The sequence below is a fragment of the Martes martes genome (assembly GCF_963455335.1).
Source record: "Martes martes genome assembly, chromosome: 9".
NCBI classification, from domain to species: Eukaryota; Metazoa; Chordata; class Mammalia; order Carnivora; family Mustelidae; genus Martes; species Martes martes.
In genome coordinates, this window is record NC_137896.1 from 119,207,512 (window position 1) to 119,235,281 (window position 27,770).

At 40.1% G+C, this 27,770-nt stretch overlaps 1 protein-coding gene across 2 annotated transcripts in view; it reads right to left on the bottom strand.

The window, feature by feature from the left end:
* The window catches only part of SELENOI (selenoprotein I), a 36,385-nt gene extending 13,093 nt beyond the window's left edge, over positions 1–23,292 (bottom strand). Inside the window, exons 1-5 of one of the 2 annotated variants that reach the window (XM_080814328.1) lie at positions 23,098–23,292; positions 7,576–7,644; positions 6,992–7,100; positions 5,070–5,144; positions 347–609 (exon numbers count right to left, since the gene is read on the bottom strand). In XM_080814328.1, the coding sequence (XP_080670454.1) occupies positions 347–609; positions 5,070–5,144; positions 6,992–7,100; positions 7,576–7,644; positions 23,098–23,154 (573 nt within the window). In that variant the 5' untranslated portion in view covers positions 23,155–23,292. The remainder of the gene's footprint in view (positions 1–346; positions 610–5,069; positions 5,145–6,991; positions 7,101–7,575; positions 7,645–23,097) is intronic. The other variant, XM_080814329.1, reaches the window with a different exon arrangement.
* Positions 23,293–27,770: the final 4,478 nt, after the last annotated feature.

Consider the following 27,770-nt stretch of genomic DNA (forward strand, 5'->3'; position numbering starts at 1 on the left):
GTTTCTTAAACAGTACTCTTAATATTAGAGATAGATAGTAAAATACTTATCACATACTATCAGGAATTTCCTTTAAACTAACCGGGAGGAAGGGGATACACGAAACTGGACTGGCCATGCAGCTGCTGAAGCTAAGTAACAGGTACATAAGGGCTCACTATGCTATTCTGCTTGAAACTGCTCATAAATAAGCAAGAAATAACACAAGATAAAAAGGAAATTTTTAAAAAGCACCAAGTCAGTTCTAGCCAAAAAAGCATAAGGGCTATAAAGAAGGAATGACAAAAGCTTCCCCCAAAATTCATGGCAATGTTGAAAATTTAAGACAGATTTAACGCGTACTTACCACTTGGCTAATGTCATATCCCCATGGCAGGAAAAGAATCCCTGTGTTATATTTTTCCCAGTGGGACAGGATGAAAGAAAACAAAACTACCCATAGCAGGAGATAAAGAACAAAAACACTGACACCAGATGGTCCTCGTCCAAAGATGGAATATACAGTCACAACGAAGTAAACACATGACCAACTATCCAGGCCATGGTCAAAAAGCTCCCCTAAAGGGGTGCTGGAATTGGTTCTCCGGGCTTGCTTTCCATCCACACCATCTGCAACAGAAACACATTGCCATGGGAAAAGGTCAACATCTGTACCAGTATGCAAAAAGTCGTCTTTCATAAACTGGAGAAACACAAAACAAAAGAGATCCGCACTATCATAGGAATGTTAATTAACTAAAGAAGAGCTACCAGCCGATACTTTTTATAAAAATCCAACCTTTAATTCCTACAATTCAAAGACTTCAGAAATAAAATCTGTAATTTCTCAGAGTATAATCTAAAATTTAAATTCGGGGCACCTAGGTGGCTAAGTAGGTTAAACATCTGCCTTCAGCTCAGGTCATGATCCGGGGGTCTTGGGATCAAGTCCTGCATTGGGCTCTCTGCTCAGTGCGGAGTCTGCTTCTCTCTCCCTGTCAAATGAATAAATAAAATCTTAAAAAATAAATAACTGACGGGCGCCTGGGTGGCTCAATAGGTTAAAGACTCTGCCTTCGGCTCAGGTCATGATCCCAGAGTCCTGGGATCGAACCCCATATGGGTCTCTCTGCTCAGCAGGGAGCCTGCTTCCTCCTCTCTCGCTCTTTCTGCCTGCCTCTCTGCCTACTTGCGATCTCTATCTGTCAAATAAACAAATAAAATCTTTTAAAAATAAATAAATAAATAAATAACAAATTAAAATACATTACATCACACTAAATGGTGTCAATTTTAGATCTGAGGACAAAGCATCGTAGTTGGACTCTGAATTTTTCCAAATGAGCCTAACAACTGAGTTGTTCCACTAGTCACAAATTTTCAACCCTCCAGAGAATTTTCCATAGTTACTCATTACAACTTATCTAACCACTCCTTGCTCTAGGATCCAAAAACACCCTGTGCTTCAGTCCTAACACCTATTTCATCTTGTTTGAAATTACAGTCATTTTGTCACAAATGTACACTTTCACAATTCATTTTTTAATTTTTTATTTATTTGACAGAGAGAGAGATGATAAGTAGGCAGAGAGGCAGGCAGAGAGAGAGCGGGAAGCAGGCTCCCTTCTGAGCAGAGAGCCTGATGTGGGGCTCGATCCCAGGACCCTGAGATCAGGACCCCAGGTGAAGGCAGAGGCCCAACCCACCGAGCCACCCAGGCGCCCCCCACTTCCACAAGTTTAAGTGCTTTCAGAAAAGGCTTTGCACGTAGAAGGCATTCAGGAAATATAAGAATGTATTAAAACCGTTCAATGCACTATTCTTGACGCTGTGAAGATTACGAGAATAATCTCAGAATAAACTAAGTCTGTGCCCTCAGTCTACAACTGAGAAAGGAAACAAAACGTGGTAATTAAAGATACAGGACATCCAAACCACAGGAGAGTACAGAAAAGGGACAAGTACCCTTCAGGCTAAGATAATCAAGCATGGCCTTCCAGACCAGATGAAACCTGAGTGGAGACATAAAGACTGAGTTGGATTTCCGTAGATAAGAGTATGCTGTTTCAGGAGGAGGGAGTGCTGGCGGCAAAAACACCAAGATGGAAAAGCACATGAGTATTCAGAAAATGCCACATAGCTCAGGTTGACCAAAGAAACCAGTATGTGCAAAGGGCAGTAGGGAGGCTGGAGCAAGTCTCATAGTTTCAGGGAGGACAAGGAGCTACTAAAAGGATGTGAGCAGGGAAGCTAAAGGGTGAAAGCCATGATGAGCTTTGTAAAGATGCTGCTGTCATCGGCGGGAATGACTGGCTGGAGCGAGCACACTAATCCGCAGGCCCACACTGACATGGGATCCAGTGGAAATGGAAGGCTGGAGGCAGGTGAGATATTAAGAAAATAAAAATGGCAATGCAGTGAAAGGTGATCAGTGAGGGTGAAGGACTGAAAGATCCTCTCCAAAATTTTCCATCTGGCTAACCAACAGGGGGAAGGAAATAAAGAAGTCCGAAGAAGGAGCGTGACTGGTGTTAAAGAGGCTGAGTACAATTTTAGATGCTAAAACTGAAGTGTTGGCAGAATTATCCACATGGTAATATCAAGCAACTCCACCTAAGGCACTCACGAGCAACTAAAAAGACAGACGAGGGCTAGCTAGAAACACAGGAGTCATCTCCACAGTGGAAAGGATCAGGACTCCCAAGGGAATGAGCAGAAAGAGAAAATGAAGGATAAAGCACAGCGGAACACCTTCATTTAGGGGCAGAAACAGAGGAGCCGGGGGGCTGGGGCATGTAGGGAGAGAAGGAGGGAGAATGAGAAAGCCTAGTTAAAAAGAAGAGTCTGACGCATAGCTCTGCATGCTTGTGCAGATCCAAGCACCCCACTGAAGAAGATTCCACTCCTGTGATCTCCAGGAACTGTCAGTCTAGTAAGGGCGACATTATTAAGGCAAAAAAAAAAAAAGCAGCAGCAGGTGAACCATAAAAAGTTTTCCTCAAAAGAAATAGTTTTGTTAAGTATTGGGCTAATTGTAAAGATTCGGATTTAAGGAATTAAAAATTCCTATGATTACTGTGTTTATCTTACTCACTACAGTACTATCCCCAGGGACTACCTCAGTTGGTGGCAAAGAAAGCCTTGAAAAACACTGCTGAAGGAATAAGGGAAAGGACGAATCCCAGATTCCTGCCCAAACACTGCAGATCTCTGTTATACAGTGTTGGGAACTTTTTTGCCCTTAAGTAGCTTAAATATTTCCACAAAGTCTTTTCTCATTATTTGCTGGCTTAAATTCCTGTTTGCGGTGCAACTCCTGGGCAGTTATTACAAACACTGAAATTCATGGACTGCATACTAATTAGGTTTTGTACATCTTCTCACTGAACCCAATACAGCTCCACAAGTCTGGATATGTTTCAGAAAAAAAAAAAATTTTTTTTAAAAAGCATTTCAGGGCATATACCATATATTATGGGAAGGAACAACTCAGGAGGACCTAGAAGAGCACCTTGTGATCAAAGACATTATTATTTCTGCAACAAAAGGTAAGAATAGTCACACTAGCAGAATAAAGTTTATATATTGCCTCACATTAGTTCAAGGCAGTTTTGCAATAAATAGTTCATGTTTGGTCAGGATTTTTGCCAAAATCATGGACATGAAACAGGTAGGTGGTAGAGTATTATCTACAAAACGCTCTTTTTTTTTTTTTCAATATTTATTTATTTGACAGACAGAGATCACAAGTAGGCAAAGAGGCAAACAGAGAGAGGCGGGGGCGGGGAAGCAGGCTCCCTGCTGAGCAGAAAGCCCAATGTGGGCTGGATCCCACAGTGGGGATCCCTGGGATCACGACCTGAGCCAAAGGCAGAGGCTTTAACCCACTGAGCCACCCAGGCGCCCCCTCTACAAAAAGTTCTTAAGATATGCTGTTAAAAGCCAGAGCCGTAGGCCAGTCTCGCCTTTTTCCCTATTTCTCTCTATCCTTGGCAACCAAACCCTATAGAATTCTTAAACCCGCTCATCTTTAAGAACAAATGTACAAAAGCTTCCGCCTAAAAATGTTGTTTTTCACTAAGCTTTTCCCTAATTGTTCTGGACTTCACTCTCTTCCTTCCCCAAACTCTTGCAGCTCTGGTCACCTGCAATGTCAGCATTTAATCATGTACCAAATTATACTGGCTTTGTGAGTGCAAGTCATTTTTACCTGAAGAGATCTCAGCAACTTGAAGTCAGGGTCTGGTATTTTATATTCGTTTAAAAACTATATACTGGGTGCCTACTACATGTTAGGCACTATTCTAAACACTGGGTAGCCCTCAAAGCTACGTACATTTTAGGGCAGACAGACAAGCAGGTCACGTGGCATTAAGTACTACGGAGAAAAACAAAATAGGGAAGGAGAAGAGGAGCAGGCACGACAAGCCATGCAGATAATCCCAATAAAAAGCATTCTTGGCCAAAAAGATAGTACAGCCTAACATAGCAGACTACCCTGACCACCCCCTCCACCAAATAAGAATTGATCACTTTCTTATTCTCCCACTTATTTTTGTTTTCCCACTTTGCTCTATTAGGGCAGCTCTCTCAGTATTCCACAATTATTTGATATGTCAATACTGCTTCCCAAACATAAGGCAAAAATGATGTCTTATTCCAGCTGTGGGTAAATATTTTGTGTGAAGAGCCAGACAGTAATTAGTTGAGGCACTGTAGGTCATCAGAAGCCTCTGTTGCAACAACTCAACTTTGTCTTTGTTGCAGAAAGCAGGCACAGACAACATGTAAAGGAATACACAGAGTTGTGTTCCAGCAAAACTTTACTTATAAAATCAGGCAACAGGCCAGAGCTGCGCTGTAAGGGGTAGTGTGCCAACTCCTACCTTATTCTTTGCATTCCCTAGCAATGAGTGACAATATTTTCCACAGAGAAACTCAAAAATATATGTTTATACTGAACAGGAAATTAATAAACCCAAGTTAAAATGAATTAAGCATAGGAGAAAATGTTAACTTAGTGGCTGCTAGCTATCCCTGCTGACAGATTCACCAGTCATTGAGTATATGAGTATTTGCCAATTTCTTACCTAGAGTGTAGGCTATGAAGTTGAGGATGCCCACTACAATCCAAACCCAATCAGGGACGTGCTTGTAACCTGGTGCTGCAAAGGAAAGCAACACAGCTTTTAACACAAATACATGCATTCTACCATACCATGTACTGCCAATGAGAAATATTTCTACTTCTTAAATAGAAGTTAAAGTACCTTATAATAAATTTTTAATGCAGAATTAGGTAGATATTAAAATACATCACTAAACTGACAAAACCAAAGGAGTATCTCCCCAACCCCTCATAAACAAGAGGACTGAACTTTAATCTTAACTCAAAACTGATTGTCCATCTTTACTTGAAAATTACTTATGTGCTGAGAATAAAAATTAATATTTTTGGAACTTAAAAGATGCCTGTGTTTCATCTGTTCCTTGTTGTTTGCAATTCTCCTACAAACATATTGAGCCTTCAATCTGTATTTTTTTATTACATTATTAATTAGCTAAACAAAAGACCTTTTCATTTGGGTATAGATGGGTCACCTTCACTGGATGATTTGGCATCAGAATCATTCTGAAATGTCTGAACCTCACTATTGCCCTCTAAGACAGAACAACTGAGAATCAGGAGGTCTGGGCTCCCGGCTCTGTACTCAACCAGCAATGTGACTATGAATATACCATTTAACTCTTCCTGTCTATTTACCAAATATACCAGGACTAGATGGTTTATCTGGTCCTCTAGGTTCTATGATTTGGGGAAATAGACATAATATTTACGTATTTTTAGCTCTCTTAATAACTAAGCAAAAAATGTTAGAATAGTGGGAAAAAATATTTCCAGCTACAAAATGAACTTTTGAGGATGCTCTGAAGATTAAAATACAAATTTTTAGAAACTGTTTAATATCCAAACCAGCTTAATAAAATTTAATCTTATTCATCATGTCGTACTTTATGATCTTCAAAAAGTTGCCATTTTATTACCTGTACAGAAGACATAGCTTAAAATTTCAATTGATAGTTAAGCAAATATATGATTCCAATATTTAGAATTTCTATAATATCAAATCATAAGTTTTTGAAAATCTGAACTTTCCTACAAAAACAATGTTTTCAGCGACTGTTAGTTTCTCCAGGTCAGTCCACAAAAGTCTGCTAAACACACAACACAGATGAATTATAACACTAAAACTCCTTACCACATCATTTATAAGTATTCTTATTGGAAAATATATACTCCAACTCAGAATGCAAGATATGTTCATCTGCCTCCATCTTTCCCTTCCTCTCAACTCCATCAACTGGCTGAGCAATGAGAATCAGCTCTATCTCCCACTTATCCCCCCTTATCCCAAGTACAGCCAGATTCTGTCCTGTGGTCTGGGGCAGAAACAGGGTGAGGGAGAACGGGAAGACAGGAACAGATGTGAAAGAAGACTTCAAAAAACGTTTAAAGTCTAAGAACCATTTTCAGAGGAAACTCAAAGGTATTAAAGGCAAATATGGATACTGAGCAGAGGGAAAGAGAGATAATCTTCAAAACAAAAGGGGGGATTTTTCTTGCATAATTAGGACAAGGGAAGGGATATTTCTGGAACTGTTAAGTATGCTGGGCCCTCCTCATATTCACTTTCAGGCAAAGTGTCATAATCCTAATTTTTGTCTTCTTATAAATCCAATTATTCTTTTTTATCAAAACCTCATTGCTTTTCAGACAGCATATCTAAATTAAGGAGCCAAACTGGTTTCCAGAACTTAATGGAAACATCCATAACAGACTGTGAAGACACAACGTACTTAGCTTTTATACCCAATTCCTAACATTTTACATACCCTTATAGTATCTAAAACTTCCCCAAAACACAAGCATATGAATAGAACCAGAAAATAACCACATCTCATTTTTCTCCATTTAGATATTTTAAATTTTATATTAAAGTAGTAATCTTACCTGAAGCATAAAAGTCAGGATCAAAGTATGCCATAAGTAGGAAATTGAATACAACCAGCAGAAAGCCAGAGAAGGTTATCAAATTTGGAGCCAGCCAAGTAGGAAATACCTATTTTTTTTTCAAAGTAATTACAAAATAGTTAAAGTAAAGGAATCTCTCTGGCCACTACACAAGATGCAAATTTAAGTCATAATAAAGGCTATAAACTTGAAAGATCACACATATATATGTTATATATTATATATATATAAATGTAAACCATAATGTCCGCTGATAAAAATAAGCATCTTTCTTCTATTCTCTGCATTTTAAATAACTATAATTAACAAACTTTTATAATAATGACATTACATTTACTTATGAAAATTTTAAATTCATTTTATAAAAATGATAAATTCTAGAATATAAGCTTATACGCCAACAGTGAGATAAATCAAAAGGTATGTGACTGAGGGGAAAAAAAGGATGGGAGAGCTAGTTTCTCTAGATATCTTTCTTATTAAACAAACAGTTGTATCCATAACATTCCATAAAATATTTAAAATGTACTAAAACATAAGTACAAGTCTATTAATAATCTTACCTTGACTATAGTGTTCCAAAATGGATGCATGACATACAGAGAGAGTGGATTGGTATCCACAGCACTGTACTGTTAAGAAATGAAAGAAAATATTCAGTTATCCTTGCACATTAGCAAATAGAACAGTATTTCTGGAGTGAAAATAATATTACAAAAATAACCTAGAAACCATGTCTATTTACATGATGTCCTCATCTAAATAACAAAACTGGAGGAACAATATAAATGGGACAAAGATGGTCAAGTACAGCCAGATTTCTCTTTTTCATTCATTCAACTTTTATAATGTTACAATGTTTCAGTAGAGAAACTTATATTGCTTACAAGACCTCACTTACAATGCCAGATCAAAATGTGCACACTGTATACATTCCAACACAGAATTTCTCCACCTCCTCATACCACCACTAAAACACTTACTAGACGTGCAACTTTGGGAAAGTTACTTAATCTCTGCCTTAGTTTGTTCACCTGTAAATGAGGAGCACAGCTTCTTCCTCAAAGGACTGCCTTAAGAATTAAGTAAATTAATCATATGCGTGAAACACTTAAAGTAGTACCTTGCCCACGGTAAGTGCTATGTAAGTACTAGATATTCTTAAATGTTTTTTAACCACCAAAGCATGACAGATCCCTTTACAGCAGAAAAACAGCTTGCATAAATAACCAAAGGAAGGTAAGAACAGGTTAGGGTTCTGTGGTGATCCAGTTTATTCCCTAATTATTGAGCTATTTAATAAAAATTCAAAGGAAATTTTAACAAATATCTGTATTTACACAGACATACATGCATATAATTTTAAGAGTCACATCAATGACTTATTCATCAGATACACACACACTGGCGTACCCAGCATGTCATAAGCACTCCACTAGGTGTGGGGAAGAAGAGATAATTGGTAAGGGATAATTCCCACCTCAGAGACTGGGAATACCACCTAACTCATCCAGCTGACATTTAAACATCACAATAGCCCAATGTCTGAAAAAAGTTTTGTGTTTTATAGTAACGCTTAGTATGTCCATAAAAGAGGTAGTAAGCATTTGAATGATCTAATCTTTAAAAAATCATAATTAAAGGTCAAAACTTCTTCCTGAATGCTTCCGAATATGCACGAAATCTTTTCTCATCAATGTTTCAAGACTCCAAAGTGTGATGGAACAAAAAAGTAAATGCAGAGAAGTAATGTGAAATACTGCTAGCAAAGACAGTTAACCAGTAAGTCGAATGATTCAGCAGACTCCATGTCTGAGTGCCTCCCTTTCTCCAACTCATTCTGCCTGAAATGGGATAACTGGGACAACGGATCTGAGCTAGACATGGGAGGAAAACGGTGAAGATCCCGGTGTGCCTCTGCTGGCTGCGGCGACAGGCTGCGCAGCCAAGAGACTCTACTTGAATGCGAGTTATGTTCTTCCTAAAATCACCTTACACTTGCACAGTTTCCCACAGGTTACAAAGCTTTTCCACATAGCAAATGTCACTGCATCTGAACCTCTGCAGAAAGAAGGGGTCCTCAACTGACAGGACTACATGTATTTAAGTCTTTGGACCTGAGGACAGGGAACCAATAGAAGCTGCCAATGACAAGGGGGAGGGTCCTATTCTCCACTTACAGGAGCCAGCATCCAGACCGAGTTGACTAGCCAGCAGGTCAGATAAATGGGGAAACCACACATTTCAAGCCCACCGTCTACTGCAATGTACAGCGTAAGTAGTCCAAGTCAGAAGGAAACTGTTTAAGACATCCCATGAATACCGAATACGATGTACAAAGTATAATGTTCTTAATTCAAATGTTTACTGAATGAACCTCATTCAGCAGCTTTCCATAATTTGAATTCAGATCTAAAAGAAGGCCCTTAACTGGTGGAATTTTCATTTGAAAAGCTCCTCTTTTTAAACTCTGAAGTTCTACCTCTAAATTTCCACTTCAGGAGACCAGAAGTATGAAAAGAATGCAGAGCTAAATACAAGGTCAGTTTGCCCAAGTAAATGTTTCACCTTTAGCTGAAGTGCAGCAAGAAAATGTAAAATGAGATCACAAACGGTAGCAAACAATAAACCTAAAGAACACTCTGTGCTCTAGCCTTACACACCTGAGTATTTTTCGATATCACATATCACTTAGTATAAACAAAGAAACTTAAAACTGTCTTGTGAATCAACAGGAAAAAAGAATGATTCAAACTTTCCACGTGCATGAAAAAATAAATAAATAATAAACTTTTAGAGATGTTAAACTAGATTCAGGTATTTGTTAAAGCTTATTATATATTTTTTATTTTCTGGTGGAATGGTATATATCTGAACATCTAGAACCAGGTAGATAATCCACTGTTAAGGCCCACTGTGGCTTGCCTGATCTCCAATCTGCAAGGCCAGATGAAGCTAGTGCCCTGGAGAAATGCTTGAAAACCACAGCCCGGGTTTGAAAATCATTCCAAGGCAAAACCTCAGAATCACAAGAGTTCAGAAGATGTCTAGTTCTTGCTTGCCTGACCCTCATCAACGCAAATAGGTAAAGCAGACATCTGGCCTCTTTTTAAATGCCTCTGGTGCCAAAAAACTCATTTCCAGAAGCAAACCCAACCCATGTTAAACCAACTTTCTATACACTAACAAAATCCTCCCCTTGTTCCATATTTTCTATCCTGTTTTCATACTGCTTTACAAAGTTAAGCAGACAAGGGTCCAATTTTTCTTCCCAATAACCATGCTTCAACTATTTGAGGCCGCCCCCCCCCCATCACACCTATATCTTCTCTTCACCTGCTGACACATCTCACATTCCTCTTGCTGCTCCTCTTGCCATGCTTTCAATCTTCTTCCTCATCTAGGTCTTGTACTTTAGACCAGAAGCTAGAAAGCTTTTTATGGAAAGCATCGGATAGTAAATATTTAAGGCTCTGCAGGCCATATGGTCTCTGTAATAAACACTCAACACTACCACTGAAGCAAGAAAGCAGTCACACAAAATAGGTAAACAGGGGCACCTGGGTGGTTCAGTCGTTAAGCGTCTGCCTTCGGCTCAGGTCATGATCCAAGGGTCCTAGGATCGAGCCCTGCATCAGGTTCCCTGCTCAGCGGGAAGCCTGCTTCTCCTTCTCCCACTCCCCCTTGCTTGTGTTCCCTCTCTCGCTGTGTCTTTATCAAATAAATAAATAAATAAAAACCCTTTTTAAAAAAAAGAAAAAGAAAAGAGGTAAACAAGTGGGCACAGTTGTGTTCGAGTAAAACTTTATTCACAAAATACATTATATGTTTATTAAAATAAAAAAATTTTAAAAAAAATAAAATAAAACTTTATTCACAAAAACAGGTGCCTGAGGCTTTAGTTTGACGGTGCTCCAGGAAATCCAATTTGTTATTAAACCAATACAAACATGATCCAGGGCATAAGAAACATTTCACGTGGTGCATGAGTAGACAGAACATGACCATAAGGCCCTCTTCCTCAATATTCCTCTGATACTCAACATACTAATTTCCTATGGCAACAAAATCATTTGGCAGACTTAAATATGAATGCACAGCTGGACTACTAAGCCACCTTTCTCCATGCTAACTTGAGGATGACTGTTGGAACCTAAGGACAAGACTGTACATTTACCATTATAACATTTCACCTTACTAGATTCAACTCATTTTTCTATCCCCTCCAGAGCTCTTCAGATTCACTCACTTAAGCAAGGTAAGAGCTATGCCTCTTCAAAATCTCAGCATGTAAATCAGTCATGCTGATAATAATGCCTTCACCTAAGTCTCTGTAAAAATGCTGATCAAGACAGAACTTCTAAACATTTCCCTCAAGTACATTTAATAATTTTTAATTGGGTATAGAATTCTGTCCTGCCATCTGTGACAATTAGTCTATCTTTCCCACAAGAGAAAATTTTCATAAAATCTTAGTAAGATCAGAATTATTTTAGATAACATTTTGCCAAAAATTAGAACGTTTCAGAACTCTTTTTTTTTTTTTTTACTTCAGCACAAGTCAGAAAATAAAGGAGATTTCATTCTTCATTCATTCATTCATTCATTCAGTAAGCTAACAAATATTTATGATTGAGTACCTATGATTGTGCCAGGCAAATTTTTACTAGGCCCAGCGAAGACAACGATGAACAAGAGCAAAATGTTCCCTATGTTAACCAAGTCTATAGCCCATTGTGAGATAGACAGGAAGCACGGAAACAAGAAATAATCACAAGTTGTGTTAAATACCGTGAAAGAAATAAGCAGGGTATTTTGCAAGATGACTCGGGGCAGAGTGTGCATAGTGTCGGAGTGGTCAGAGAAAGCTTCTCTAAGGAGGGGATACTCAGCTGAGTCCAAGATGAGAAGACAGATAAGGAACATAAGACACACTATAGTGAGTAAAAGAAGAGAGACGCTAAAGAGAACATGCTGTTGTAGATTCCATTTGTATCAGGTTCAAAAACAAATTAATTTATGACAAAAGAAGTAATAATAGTAATTTGATGAGAGAGACTGAAGGGGGCCTTCTGAAGTGCCAGAAATAATTCTGTACCTTGATCTGGGTGGTGGTTATTTGGGTATATACATATGTAAAAATCCATTAAATTAGACACTTAAGATCTGTGCATTTATATGTAAAATACCTAAAAAGAAATAGCAAATAAAGAATATACATGTGGCAGTGTGCATTTGTGTGTGTGTGTGTGTGTGTGTGTGTGGTACATAGGTGTTGCAGGGAAGGGAGTGCATGCCAAGATACCTTCCAAGCAAAGAGAACAAATATGTGCTAAGACCAGAAAGCTAGAAATATTTGAAATACTGGAGGAAGGCTAATGCAGCTATAGCTTAGTGAGCAGGAAGAGTGACAGGAAATGAGACTGGAGAGACATGGGCCTACACCACCTAACAAGACCACAGTGAGCTATATTTTATTCTAAACCAATGCACATCCTGATTTACATTTTTAAAGGATCGTACTGATTACAGTGTAAAAAGAACTCCACAGGGACCAAAGTGCAAATAGAGGCCAGTTACAAGACTTAAAGTACATCAGGTGGAAAGGATTATGGGTTAGACTATGGGTTAGGGTTAGCAGCAGTACGGTGACTTCTAAATTACTTCCAAATATGCTGCAAAGTATACGTTTTTGAGAAGGGACATTAAAAATGTGAGACTCCCCTTAATTTAAGAAGGAAATTGGCTCCAATGAAAGGAAAACTATGAAACCACCTCTTTTGGACAAAGAAGTGTTCCCTTTAGAAAGGTACTATATTTCAAATCCCTTCTCTGTACTGATAAGAAAACTGATACGAACTGACACACCCTTGAATTAAATACAGAGCTTTGGACAAATTATTAATTAGACTGGGGCCACTGTCCCAAGTAATGCTCTACTACTATACTGAGCTACAGATTTCCCCTACTTTGTTTGTCTTCTAAACAATATAAGGAGAATAGGACTCTCGCTTTCAAATGATTTTAATATGAGGTCTGTCTTTACCCATCTGAAATATAAGCTTTATATTTTTTTAAAAAGATTTATGAGAGAGGAAGAAAAAAACACACATGTGGGAGGAGATGCAGAGGGAGAGGGAGAGAAAATCCTCAAGCAGACTCTCCACTGAGCAAGGAGCCTGATGTGGGGCCTGATCCTACAACCTTGAGATCATGACCTGAGCCGAAATCAAGAGTCAGCTGCTCAACTGAGGGAGCCACCCAGTGTCCTGAAGCTTTATAGTTATAAAACACATTTCATTAACTACAGTAATCCATAAAGTGTGGCTTGCTACACACTGTTATAGTTCATACACCACAATTACTGTTAATCACTTCAGATGCAACCCAACTCAAATGATACTTCTAATTTCTTTTAATTATTCCCAAAATTTTTTAGTTCAAAATTATCCAAGTTTTTAAGAGTAAAAAGCAAGATGTCCTTAAAAAGCCAATTTTAGTTCACAACTGGGTTATATGAAACTATAATATTTGTTGCTCAAACCAACTTTTCAGACATCTCTAAAATGCAACACACACATTACCAACCTTTCTGAAAACAGGGGAAAGAAGTGTCAACTCTCTCTTCCCTCTCCCTGCTCAATGAAGCTCAGTGTCTGGTATAGCACAGGGGTATGATACTGAGGTCAGACCCTTGCTGACAGGACTCATGGCTCAATTATGTTTAGGTGTTTTAAGTCTTTACAGGAGCAGAATCCATTGTGGCCAACATATATCCCACCAGCCACTTCTGGAGCAGAGTTCTTTAGCAATGGCATTCCAATACTCCAGGCAAGGCACTTTAAGCAAGAAACATAAAACGAGGGATCTCAATTATTTAAAAAATCGTTATTCACTCAACAAATACCAAGGCAATCAAAAGAGCAGCCTTTCACATAAAAGTGTGGGGCTCACTGAGCACTGGGATATAAAGAAACTTACAATTAAGAGAATGGAGAAAACTTCACAACCTAATCTTTTCTGCTTCTGGCACACAGTAACCTGAGTTCAATAAACATATTTAAATGTTTATACATATGAATGAATAAATGCATGAACTACTTTGCATGTTTATTTAAGTAGCAGTATGGAGTTAAGGTATCAGTGATGAGAAGAAATGTTACTCTCTTCACCAAATCTGCTTTCCCCTAGTCCACAGCAACTTTTAACTTCACAAGGGGATATTCTTCTTACTCTTCACCTTTTAATAATATCATGTCTACATTTGTATAATGTTTTCCAGTTTCCACAGACAATTACAGCTGTTCTCTTATTTGATATTGTAAAATAGATTATTCCTACTTACATTACAAATGAAGAGACTATAAAATTCAAGGATCACAACAGCTAATAAGCAGATCTAAACTATAAGTCCTTTCTGATTCATCCTGGAACATGTCTATGAAATTGATCACTTTGTCTGAAACCAGACTACCCTTTCTTGGCTTAAATACAATCATGATCTACCTAGACCCAATTTACTGAAATCATTATTCTCGTAATAGCCTCTAAAATATACTTTTGTCTTCCAATTTATGGCAGACACATCCTAAAGTAATCCCCAGTGAGTCAAGCCCCTCTAGAAGCAATCCCCTCCCTTTGAAGGTTCATTCCACTCCCTTGAGGGCAGACCCGGTGACTAGTTTCTAACCAACAGAACATAGCAAAGGTGACAGATGTCACTGCCTTGATTAGGATATATTCTATGACTAAGGTGATGAGATATCACTTCCATGAATATAAGTCTTCATCTTAGCAACGTGGAGGAGTCTCCTATTGACCTTTAAGAAGCAAGCAGCAATGACATGAACTGCGTATGGTAAGGGTCGTGTGGCAGGGAAAAGTGGGAGAGCCCTAGGAGCTAAAGGACTCAGTGACTGGGAAGAACTGCATGCTGCCAACAACCACACAAGCCTGGATGAGGACCCCACGCTGCAGATGAGAACACAGCCCAGCTGACACCCTAACTGCGGCCTGGTGAGACCCTGAGCAGAGAGAGGAGCCAGCTAACTGCTGCCAACTCCTAACTCACAGACAACTGTGAGATAATGTGTGTTGTTTTACGCCACCAGGTCTGTGATAATTTGTTACCCAGCGATAAGAAACCAGTGCACAATTCTGAAAGCGCTACATCATCTTTTCTGCTCAGAGATATCTTAGGGCTCCTACCCACAAAATCAAGACTACCTGATGCTTGAGAGCTAACTCATTACGGTAATATAGTTTCTTACTCCTTTACATCCACCTCTGGGTTTTATTAACTCCTCTTCAGATTGCAATATAGCTGAATATTTCTTCGATGGGGTGGTTTGCAAACTGTAGTCACCAAACTGAACCCATATTTTGGGACCCTGCCCCAGACATACAGATACAGATTCAGACACTCTAGGAGTACAGCTCAGCAATCTCTTTTAACAGACCCTCCTGGTAATTCTGCAGCACACTCAGGTTTGAGGACCACTGCTCTGGTGAAGGCAAACACTGATGGCACTCCCACAACTCCTCGGCTGAAGGAGAAACCACACCATTAGTTTAGTGGCCAACACCTAGTCCTCCCTATGGTAACTTCAAATACTGTACTGCAAGTAAGAGACAAGGTATTATAAAATCCAGCAAGTACTCACTAAATTTACTAAATGCAAGACATTATGCTAGAAACCATCTATGGTATAAAAACACCGAACCTAAACTTAAAATCCAAAAAGGTTGGGGAGGATTTCAAATAACTCTGGGACAAAAATTTAAAATTTCTTAAAATACTTTTTAACAATACAAGACTTTAGGAACTTCAGTCACAGAAAACATGACTCTGTAGACAACGAAATCTCATTTCAGTCAGTATTATCATTTACTTCTACTAACAAGTTAGTTAACAAGTCACTTACATCTACTAACAAGTGACAGAAGATTGGAGAAGCTGGAGCAGTAAAAAACAAGCAAGTCATGATGACAAACAGGTTTGCTTGCTAACTTAAGTAATCTATAATAAATTCTAACAAGAGATGACAAGACAAAAGGAGGGGTCATTTAATGAGGAAACCTGAAATCCTTGCAGGGAAATCTGGATACCAAACACATGATAAATTATATGGAGGAGACTGCAGATCCTTAAATAGGAGAGCAATATTTGAGAAAATTTACTTACTCTGCATGTTGTACTATTATATATGATTAAAGAGAAGAAGAAATCTGAAGTCAAAGTCTCTCTCTGTTACTCCTCCTGTCTCTCCATTAAGTTGTCACCCTTAACTTGCTTTCCTAAAATATACTTCCTCTTGGTTTAACTTCCTGGGGTATGGGTACACATGTGTATGTTGTATGTTAACTAATGTCCACAAACAGAGAAGCACAAATGTCAAGTTTTATTTCTTACTTAACATTAATATAGCACTATGTGCCAGGCATTTTACAAATATTGAATCATTCAGTTTTGATAACAATCCTATGAGACAGATACTCCTTCATTTCACAGATGCGGAAATCTTGTTAGAGATGACACTAAGTTAAAACACTAGCACGTGGTTTCTCTCTAACTTAATATTAGTCCCAAAGCTAATTATTTAATCAAAAGACTTTTATCTCAATTAAAGCTACTAGTATATGACATGTTCTTAATACTCAGCAAAATGTTAAGACTAGAAAATATGGTCATCCACCTGCCCCCACTAATAATTTTAAAATGGGGGAAAAGAAACAAAAATAGTTCTTTCTTTTTCACTGTACATTTTCCCCACCTGCACACATTAGACACTGAAGGTCTTCACTTTACTGTTTCTATATCTGGTACAAACATCCAGTAACTACAAGGCAGAGCTTATCTTTAATTCTTAGATTTGAGAGGAAGCATAGCATGAAGAAAATGGGCTCCTAACTCAGACTACCCGGGTTCAAATCTCAGCTCTGGGACCATTAATAAGTTAAATTTTCTGTGCCTCAGTAAAGTAACAGTAGCTCTACTTTTTAGGGCATCTGTGAATATTAAGTGAGATAATATATGTAAAAACACTTAAAGCAATGCCCGGCATATATAAACATTTGCTATCATCATTACTATTATTACTCAGTATTTAAAATATTTCTCTTGCCATTTCAACTTTCCTTCACTGAGCTCACTAGGCTCAGCCACTTCCTTATGTCTAATTTACCATGGTCTTCCTGGTCTCTGTGCCTTGGTTCCCCCCTTCAGTCTCTCTGGTACATCTGCTCCAACTTTCCCTTACACACTGGGCAAATTTAAGCATTACAGGAGTTAGAAAAACAAGCCATCCTCAGTGAACTGATGTTTCAGAAAGCAGTAAAAGAACCAAGTCAAGATGTTTCTTCCAAATAGCACCTAAAAATGTGGTGACCTTCTACCTACCACTTAATCTCTCCCCCTCTCATTCTACAGAAGTTCCCCATCCATCCTTCTTTCACTCCTTCTGAAAGATTCCTCTGCCTGTCAATTGCAAAAATAATTCTTTCCACGAGGCATTTATAATTCTATAGCTATGGCCACTAAAGAGATTACTTAAAAATAAAATCTTAAAAAATAATAATAATAAAAGGACACCCGGCTGACTCAGTCGGTAGAGCATGTGACTCTTGATCTCAGGGTTGTGAGTTAGAGCCCCACACTGGGTGTAGAAATTACTTAAAAATAAAATCTTTTTTTTTTTTCTAAAGACCTTATTTTATTTATTTGACAGAGAGAGAGATAGAATCACAAGCAGGCAGAGCAGCAGGCAGAGAGAGAGGGAGAAGCAGGCCCCCCGCCGAGCAGAGAGCCCGACGCGGGGCTCGATCCCAGGATCCTGAGACCACGACCCGAGCCAAAGGCAGAGGCCTAACCCACTGAGCCACCCAGGCGCCCCAAAAATAAAATCTTTTTTAAAAGGGCACCTGCGTGGCTCAATTGGTTAAGCATCTGCCTTTGGCTCAGGTCATGATCCCAGGGTCCTGGGATGGAGTCCTGCACTGGGCTCCCTGCTCTGCAGGGAGCCTGCTTCTCCCTTTCCCACTTTCCCCCTTGTTTATGTTCCCTCACTCACTGTGTCTCTCTGTCAAATAACTAAATAAAATCTCTTTTAAAAAACGGGGTCACTAAAATGCTTTTCAAGCCTTATGAATGTATCTACAGGTGGGAAAGGACAGCTCTATCAATCTACTCAAGGAGACCAAGCACAACTAAAGGTAAGTTATGTCTCAATTAAATGTAACATATTTAGCTACTGCCATAATTAACATGGTATACTGTAGCTGGCCTGCAATCATAAGTGCAAACCGAAAGATCAAGAATTTCTCATGTGTCTACTCTGCCTCAGAAGACAAGTGTTCTATTCTCTGAAATCATCACAGAAATATTCCTCTAGTGGAGGATAATTCTTCCACCAACGATACTTCTTCACAGCATGAAGGTTCTTTGTTTTGATTCCTAGTCCACAAACCACACCATTTGGTCCCGTCCAAGAGAAGTCCCTTGCACAAAAGATTACTATTATCTACTTACCCATTGTTCTACAAGCTGCAGGGTAAGCTTCCTAAAATTAATATCTGATCCTGTTTAAAATCAAGCAGTTCCCCCAAACCTACAGCATTACGACATGCCTAAAAATCACCTGAGATATTTAACATGCAGATAATACTAATCTACCCAGAATCTCCCTAAGTGAGGCTAGGAATCTGCTATTTAAACACTTCCCCAAGTGATTCTGATGCTGATAGTCCTTGGGCCACAGAAACACTGATCTACAGGGTAAAACCTAGAAGTCCTTTCCATCAAAGCATCCCCTCTTGATAGGACCCCACCTCCCTCTTCAGCCTCATCTCCCGCCTCTCCACCATTATGCCTAAATATCTACCTTCTTATGGTTCCCAGAAAATACTCTCAGGCCTCCACTCCTTTTGCATTCCACTGCTCTCCTGCACACAGTCTCTCTTTACAACCTGCTAACTGTTATACTAATAAATTTACAATTATTACAGCTCCCATAATCTGGTTGTTGTTGACATGCAACAACAAAATAACTGAAACCAATCCATCCTAAAAGTATATTCTTGAAACCAAGCAAGACATTTGGAAGAACACTTACCTCCTCTCTGAAGCAAAATGATATAATTTGGAACGAGCTGTTACACTAGCAATTAAATAATGCCTCCCCTAGGTCAGATTAAGTAAACCACAATAGAAGTCTCACCCTTAGATAAACGGGAAAATCCTTCAACTGTAAAGACTTGTCCAAAGAAAGGACAGGTAGAAAGGAGGAATGATAAGTCTCTCAAAGGTAAAATCCCCCAATATAATTGTCTAAAGGCACATGAAGAAGCAACAGAGAAAATGGTATTTAAACCCCTGACATCCTCACATTCAAAATACAAAAGTACTCTTCGGATATCCAGGAGATGCACAGCTCCCTTTTACCATACTTCCAAAATGGTTTATATTCTTTTGCACTTTCATTCCTTCAATAAATATTTGTTGAGCACCTATTTTCTTCATGTGCTATACCCTGGTCATGTTGAATAAGACACCTATAGGCCCTACCCTCTCAGAGCTCATATCCTAACAGAGAAGGCAGACTCTCAACAAATTAATTATTCATCTGCTTAATAAAACTGTAGTAACAAATGGAGACATAACACATAACAGACAGCACGGAACATACAATCCATCCCATGCTTTCTTCTGTACCGAGAAGCAATCATCTTAGTTTCTTACTACAGAAATCTAATTACCACCCACATATGCACCCCCTCTCGGTGGTTATTCTGAATAACTGCCAGGTTTCCAACTGTAGCTCTCAGATGTACCTCTAGGGAGACAAAGAAATTAAACTAATTCAAAAGTAATTTTTATACCAGCAGCTTTTATAGTATCAAATTTTCTCACATCTCTTTGCTGTAATATACAGGGTCACATCAGGGAATAAAGATCTCTTGACTATTTTGAGTCTTTACCCATTTATGAGATGATCTGCTTCGAAAGCTGTTTTAATTCAATAAGCATTCATAAAGCACTTCCTGTTGAAGACCACACAAGAGGTATGTGTGTTCTTTAGAAAGTGTCTCTAGGTACAATTCACATTCCAGTAAAACTGACCACACAGAGTTTTTCCTTTGGACACCTCTGGATTCATATTTTTAATATGAACACAATACTTCTTCTAGAAGAAGTTTGGTTATAATTTGTGGCCCTCCTTTTTTAGAATAAAATCAACAAACTACATTTTAGTGAACACTGGACACTTGCTAAACTGACCTTTGTTTTCCAGGATGATAGGAAATATGCTGTCAGATACAGGAAGTGAGTCAGATAATGGAAAAAGGGAAAAAGCACACTTGAATTTCCTGTAAATGAGAACACCTATCTAGTTGGAAATATAAACTTAGGGAACACTGCTTATAAAAAAAAGTGGATTCCATAATACAGACACTGCTGCAACTGAAAACAGCTATTCTATTGGCACTTACACCCAGAAAGCCAGATCCTAGTAAGCAAAAGTTTTATATGTCAATATTTACAGTGCAGAAGAGATAACAGGAAGGGGTAGAGCTGAAGGCAAAACAGGAGGTGTCTGGGTTAATAACCTTCTTTAATGAAGTTACAAAGTCTTGACCAAGGTTACAAGAAGGCTCTGAAACTTCTTTCCACTTAAATTTTAATACACGTTAGCACCTCAGGTCAAAATTGTATGACACCATGTTGCTTGAAAGCAGAGGCATGTTTCATATGACTTGCTAAGGTCCTTCATAGTTTTTCCGATTCCAGTTAGGGAAAATCCATTATGATTTTTTTCAGCTATTCATTCAGTCCACACGTCTACTGGGTTCCTAGTATGCGTAGTAGTATTGTGCTCAGGCCATGGTGATCCATAAACCAAGTCTAACCACTTGAGTATTACATTCTAATAGGGAGACACACTAACAAATTCCATAAAGGAGCAGAGGGTACTCTGATGGCACGCTTAAGGGGAGAGGAGAGCTTAGGGGATGTTTCTCTGAGGAAATGACATTTAAGTGAAGACATGAAGATGAATATAAACGGGAAAGGAAGCAACATTCCTGGCAGCTGGAACAACATTACTTAAATATCTGAAAAAGAAAAAGGGGGAAGGGGAGGAGATGGCTACTAATGCCAGCAGCAGCAGTGAGGAGCATGTGAAGCTGAAGACAGGTAAGGACCGTATCATTCAGAGCCGTGTAGATCATGTTATGAATTTTTGGGACTTCATTCCAAGAGCAATGGGAAGACGTGGTGGGTTTTAAGCAAAGAAGTAATGTGACCAGATGCCCATTTTTTTTTAAAGATCACTAACATAAAGAAAAAGCTGTAAGGGCAAAAGTAAATGTGGTCGAGCAACAAAATAAAGTACTACTTGATCATAACCCAAAGTATAAAATAAACATTCATGCATCCACGCTGATATAAATAAATGATTGGATAAATACACAATGGGAAGAAAAGACAGATCTCCCATGCATAATTCCAAACAAATTATGCCAATATTCTGCCCTCACGGAGGTGGGACATAACTCTCCACTATCAAGGGAGGGTTCATAGTGACTTCCTTCCAAAGAGAGTAACTTTACAGAGAGAAACCTAACAAACACTACTTTAGCCCGGTGATCAAAGTCAGTATCAACAGTGACAAGTCATATGGACAGCATGTACTCTAATGAGAATGCCATTTCATCTCCGTGCTCGTCCTCCCAAAACCCCATAACCCTTGCCTCACCGTGAGAAAAACATCAGACAAATCCCAACTGACAGGCATTCTACAAAACACATAACCAGAACTCCTCAAAACTACTAGGGCTATCAAAAGGAAGGGAAGTCTGATAAATGGTCACAGCCAAGAGAAGCCTAAGGCGACAGGACGACTAAATGAAATGTGGTATCGTGGATGAAATCCCAGGAAAGAAGAAGGGCATTAGGTGAAAACTTGGGAAATCTGGGTAAAGTGTGGACCTCAGTTAATAATGTGTAAATATTGATTCATTAATCATGACAAATGTATCATACTAAGGTGTTAGTAATAGGGAAAACTTGGTCTGAGACATAAGGGAATTCTACTATCTTCACGATTTTTCCTGCAAATCTATTCTAAAAGCATTCTAAAATAAAAAGGCTACTTACACTGTATGTAGGATGAGTGGTAATGGAACCACTCTTCTAGCTTGGGCTAAAAATGACAGAAGGTACAGGACCTAGTGATTCACTGGCTGGTGGGTGAGGTAGAGGAATCGAGAGTGAAACTGACACCGATAGCAAGGATGAAAGGTTACAGCCCAGATCTCAGGCTCTGAAAACTGGATGGACAGTGGAGTCATTCACTGATAAGAGAGCAGTGGAGGAAAACCAGATTTGGAGGAAAGCGAACAACCAGCATTTACTGGAGGCCCATTATGTGTCAGTCCCTTGGCAAATTCCTATAATCATTCTGCACCATAGGGACTATTATCTGGCCCAAGGCCACGTAAAGAAATTATAGAGTTTGGTATCAGGTTTCTACGGACTCCAAAGCCCGCGCTCTTTCTACTACACAGTTCCTTCTGTGCACATTGACTTCATTGGGCAGCCCAAGCGCCACAAGCTACCGCCGAGGAAGCCTCCTCATTGGGCGTAGAAGTGGAGTGCATCAGCAGCACGGCCTCAGTAGTTACTCCCCCTCCCCGGGCCTCTCTGCCAAAAACCGTCTCCATCTGAGTTGTATGCAAGAGACGGGTGGAGACTTCATTAAAATGAAGACAATTAAGACACCACGTAGGTAACTGCATCCACTAAAAATAATCATGATGAAGTAAAGCAGCGCAGGGAATTCTCTGGTTCCACCCTCGTCGAGCGGTCTCCTAAGGAAAAGGCAATCCCCCGGGAGGGTACCGAGTCAAGGCTGCGGGCCTAGGACACTCCCACGCACCCTGACCCCAATGCTCCAGGTCTCGACAGGACCCCGCGGAGAAACGCCCGCCAGCCCGCTCGGAGCCACGCGGCACAAGGTGACACAGGTCTCCGCCTAGGAGAGGCCGGGAAGATGAGGGAGAGGGGCGTCCGCGGGGCCCCGCGCTACCTTGTACTTATCAAAGCCAGCCAGCTGCTCCGGGCTCACGTATTCGTAACCAGCCATGACGACCCGAACACCGAGCGCCCACTCGGCAGCGACTCTACGCGACGAGGTGCGGAAACACGAGCACCACACCAGCTGGGCAAGGATGGGAAGACTTAGCTAGCTAAGGAGGTGGAGGAGCCGCGCTCCGCCCACCGCGCACGCGTAGCCGCCTCAGGCCACTTCCGCCGCCTCCCAGTGCGCAAGTGCAACCTCCACCTCTCCCGGCTCACCGAGGGAGGGTCGCTAGCCTGTTCACGCGGTCCACCCCCTCACGCCGTCGCAGTCCAATCAGTGTGGGTCGGACAACACTAAGTCCCGCCTCCCAGATTTTCTCGTCGCTTCATTCGCTAGCGTCAAAATTGGTGAGCTGAAGTAAGGAGTGAGCGGAGGCGAAAGGTCAATTTCCCAGGGGTCTTTGCTCCCCCCTGCGGCAGGAGGCGGGAGGCGTGAGTTTCTGTGGTTTCGTACGCGCGTGGGGATTTGGAGCTGTCCTTGTGGGTACCGCGATTGCCTGCGAACCAATTCGCAACAGTACGTCAGGGAAAAGGGCTTAGTCGCCTCAAACCGTGACGTAAAAGACCAGAAGAAGGGTACGGGCCGGGCTCCCTGCAGCTCCTGGCGCGGTGCGCTGTGTTGCGCACAGTAGGTGCTTAGGGACCGTGATTAGACGTCGAGAAGCCGGTGGGGAGCCTTGGTGACAGGCTTTTTGCAGTCTGTAAAGAGCCACGAAAGGGCGCTGGAGACAAATCCCTCAGGCCTCTCTATCAAAGTGAAATTACTAATGTCTCGCACCAGGTTAAAAAAAGCACTGGTCTCTGAGTCTCTAGGGGTCTTTAAGCGCGTTTGCAGGAAGTGCATGCACATAACTGGAGCCAGTCGTAGAAAGGACACTACATCAATGGTTAGAGTGTATCAATCCAGTAGTAAAATTTAATAATAGTACTAGTTGCTGCCACTTTTTCGAGCGCCTTCTACGCGGGGAGCTTTACAGACGTTATCACCAACCCCCGTAACAGTACTATGAAGTGGGAGGCTCCTTACCCAAATCGCAGGTTAGGAAATCAAAATTCAGGTTACCCAACCTGCCCAGGATCAGACCATTCATTATACAGCTCGGAAGTGGTCAGCCCAACATGAAATGAGGTTCTTGGTGTCGGAAACCACTACCTCAGGGGGACTCTGAATCTCTGGGTCTCTGAAACGAGAGTGATTATTTTGAGATCTCTTAGGTTCCTTATATTCATTCATTAAACAGATAATTATTGGGTGCTCAGCATATGCCAAGTATATTATTATTTCTGCGTGTGTCTTAGCTCACCTTAAGTATAAGATCTCATGAGGTAATAGATACAAAGCCTCTGTCATCATACTTGGCACATGGCAGATTAAACTTGAATGACTGTTTCCCCTCACTCCTAAGGAGAGGATTTGTTTCTTGTACATCTTAACGTTCCCCATGTGCTATAGTCCAGTGCCTTGTAGGTAATACATGGTTGATACATTTTGATGAATGAAGAGCAAAGATCTCTCTGATGTGCTATGTAGTGTCTGCCTTGTGGACATTAGAAATAATGGATCTCCCTTTAAGAAGGCAATTGGCTCTAATGAAAGGAAAACTATGAAACTATGAAACCACCTCCTTCAACATTAAAGTAATTCCTTTGTGCATGTACTGTATTTAAAATCCCTTCTGTGTACTGATAAGAATCCTGAGTTGACACACCTTTGCACTAAATACAAGTTTTGGACAGTATATTCATCAGACTGGAGCTACATCCCAAATAAAATGCTACAGATTTCATCCCCTATGTGTTTCTTCTAGTCAACATGAAGAGGAAAAAAAATCTTCATATCAAATGCCTTTTTAAAGATTTATTTATTTTAGAGAATGGAGGAAGGAGGGGGAGAATCTCAAGCAGACTCCCCGCTGTGCATGGAGCCAAAGGGGACACCAACTGAGCCACCCTGGCTCCCCTCAAATGACTTTTGTTATAAGACCTGTGTTTACCCACCCCTTGTCCGCTTCCTCACCCGCTGAAGTTTATCTCTCCTACGTCTCATACGCTGATCATACTTTCTGCCTTCCAGAATGGTCATCACAGAAAATATTTGGGCTAGAAGCAATGTTAACACCTTTGTACTATAATCTGGGAAAAAAAGTGTTTTCATTCCTGGCATTCCTGTTTTATTTAGTCTTAAGTAAGAGGATGTCAGATAAATGGAGATATCTAGAAAAGTGAAAGTTAAGGACTAATATAGTTAAAAACCCCAATATAAGTTATTAAAGCCATAAAAATGGCCAAGGATCCCAAGGAAGCTTGTAAAACGATGATGATTTGGTTTGCATTTTAAAATAATAGTGATGCCTTATGCTAATAAATTCTATGATTCTCAAAGTAATTTGGCTTCTCACTAGGTCATCTTAAGAAGCCTGAGCCATGGGCCAAGTAGTTGTTCTAATTGTACAGAACAGAACAACAGAAGGATTATATATCTTGCCCAAAAGTCACCCAGTTTATGGCAAAATTGGAATAAGAGCACATGTCATCAAACTTTTAAATAATTTTTCTGCTACACCTTGCTTCTATAATTTACCACGGCAAGATGTTTGGGTTTTTTGTTTTTTGTTTTTTAAGATTTTGTTTATTTATTTGACAGAGAAAGAGAGAAGAGAGTACAAGCAGGAGCCAGCAGAGGGAGAAGGAAAAGCAAGCTCCCTGCTGAGCAAGAAGTCCTTTGTGGGACTCGATCCCAGGACCCCAGGATCATGACCTGAGCTGAAGGCAGACACTAAACTGACTGAGCCACTCAGGCGCCCAAGTAAGATGTTTAAAAAAGGAAAATTCACAAGTCAGTTTTTAGTCAAGGCTAGAGGCAGTGGGGGGTGACTAGGAAAGAACTGAACAGCCTCATTAAGTTGCTTATTTTTTCTTAAAAATGGAATTCCCTGGCTAGAGTAAACCTTCTCTTAGGTTAGGGTTTCTCTGCCTGGGCTTTGCTATATTTTTTATTTTTTCAAACATAATCCTACTAGGTAAGAAAGTGTAGAAATTCTATTTGAGTGGGTATCAATCAAATTCTTTGTCACAGAAAAGGTCTGTGCAATATACTGAAATTCAGCATAAGCTAATACTACATAAGCTAATACTACTTTCAGCATAAGCTAATACTACTTTCAAACATAATCCTACTAGGTAAGAATGTGTAGAAATTCTATTTGAGTGGGTCATCAATCAAATTCTTTATCACAGAAAAGGTCTGTGCAATATTCTGAAATTCAGCATAAGCTAATACTCCTACTTCCCATGTCAGTGGAGGTGGATAGAGTCTATGGTATTCTGGGACTTGTCACCCCACCAGCCCCCCAATGGTTTTCTGGCCATTTTTGTTCCCTTAACCTTTGAACACAAACTCAGTGGTGTCTGTAGTCATTCAAAACTCAGAGAATCAGTGTAAAAATTCAGAGGGAACCAGGAGCCTCCTGTGATACGAAGTAAAAGTTGAATGACAGGCCTAGTAATTTATTTAGACTCTCTGCATACTTACCATTCCTGTTTTAGAGATGAGTTATTATTTCTTTTATAGCCATTATTCACGAGCATGACTGTTATACATAAAAGGAAAATTCTTTTTAAAAACTGATCTCAGACAGGTGTGCCTAGCTGGCTCAGTTGAGGAAGCATGCAACTCTTGATCCCAGGGTTGTGAAATCAAGCCCCACATTGGGTGTAGAGATTACTTAAAAATAAAATCTAAGGTGCACCTGAGTGGCTCAGTCGTTAAGTGTCTGCTCGGGTCATGATCCCAGGGTCTTGGGATCGAGCCCCACATCGGGCTCCCTACTCAGCGGGAATCCTGCCTCTCCCTCTCCCACTCCCCCTGCTTGTGTCTCTCTCTGTCAAATAAATAAATAAAATTTAAAAACATAAATATCTAAAAAATCTAAAATATAAAAAAAAAATGGGCCGAATTTTGGGGTTTTGTTAGAGATTTTATTTATTTGTCAGAGAGAGAGAGAGCACAAGCAGGAGGAGCAGCAGGCAGAGGGAGAAGCAGGCTTCCCACTAAGCAAGGAGCCCAATGCAGGACTTGATCCCACGACCCTAGGATCATGACTGGAGCTGAAGGCAAATGCTTAACCGACTGAACCACCCAGGCGTCCCTCAGGCAAAATTTTATACTGGGCTTATTTTGAGCATTCTTGAAGTTCTCGTAGCGACTCAAGCATCTGTATTTTCTGAGCAGAGAATTGATACCTCTCCAACACAAACATCCCTCTCTTCAGTATTATTACACTAGAATGGAAGCAGAACTCTAGGTGAACCAAGTACAAATCATTCAGATGGGTAGCCACAATGGCATCACCCCTTCTCCTTATTTCTTATGCCTTTCTTCATATTCCTTTTTGCTTCATCTGATGTCAGGTTTGCAGTTATAACCAAATGTAACCACCATTCTTTTTATTATTTCAATTTGAACCTGGAGCCGTACAAGACACCCCATTTTTAAAAAGATTTTATTTTTATTATTTATTTGAGAGAAATAGAGAGCATGAGTAGAGGGGGAGGGGCTGAGGGAGAGAGAGAAGCAGACCCCCTCCTGAGCAGGGAGCCCAAAACAGGGCACAATCCCAG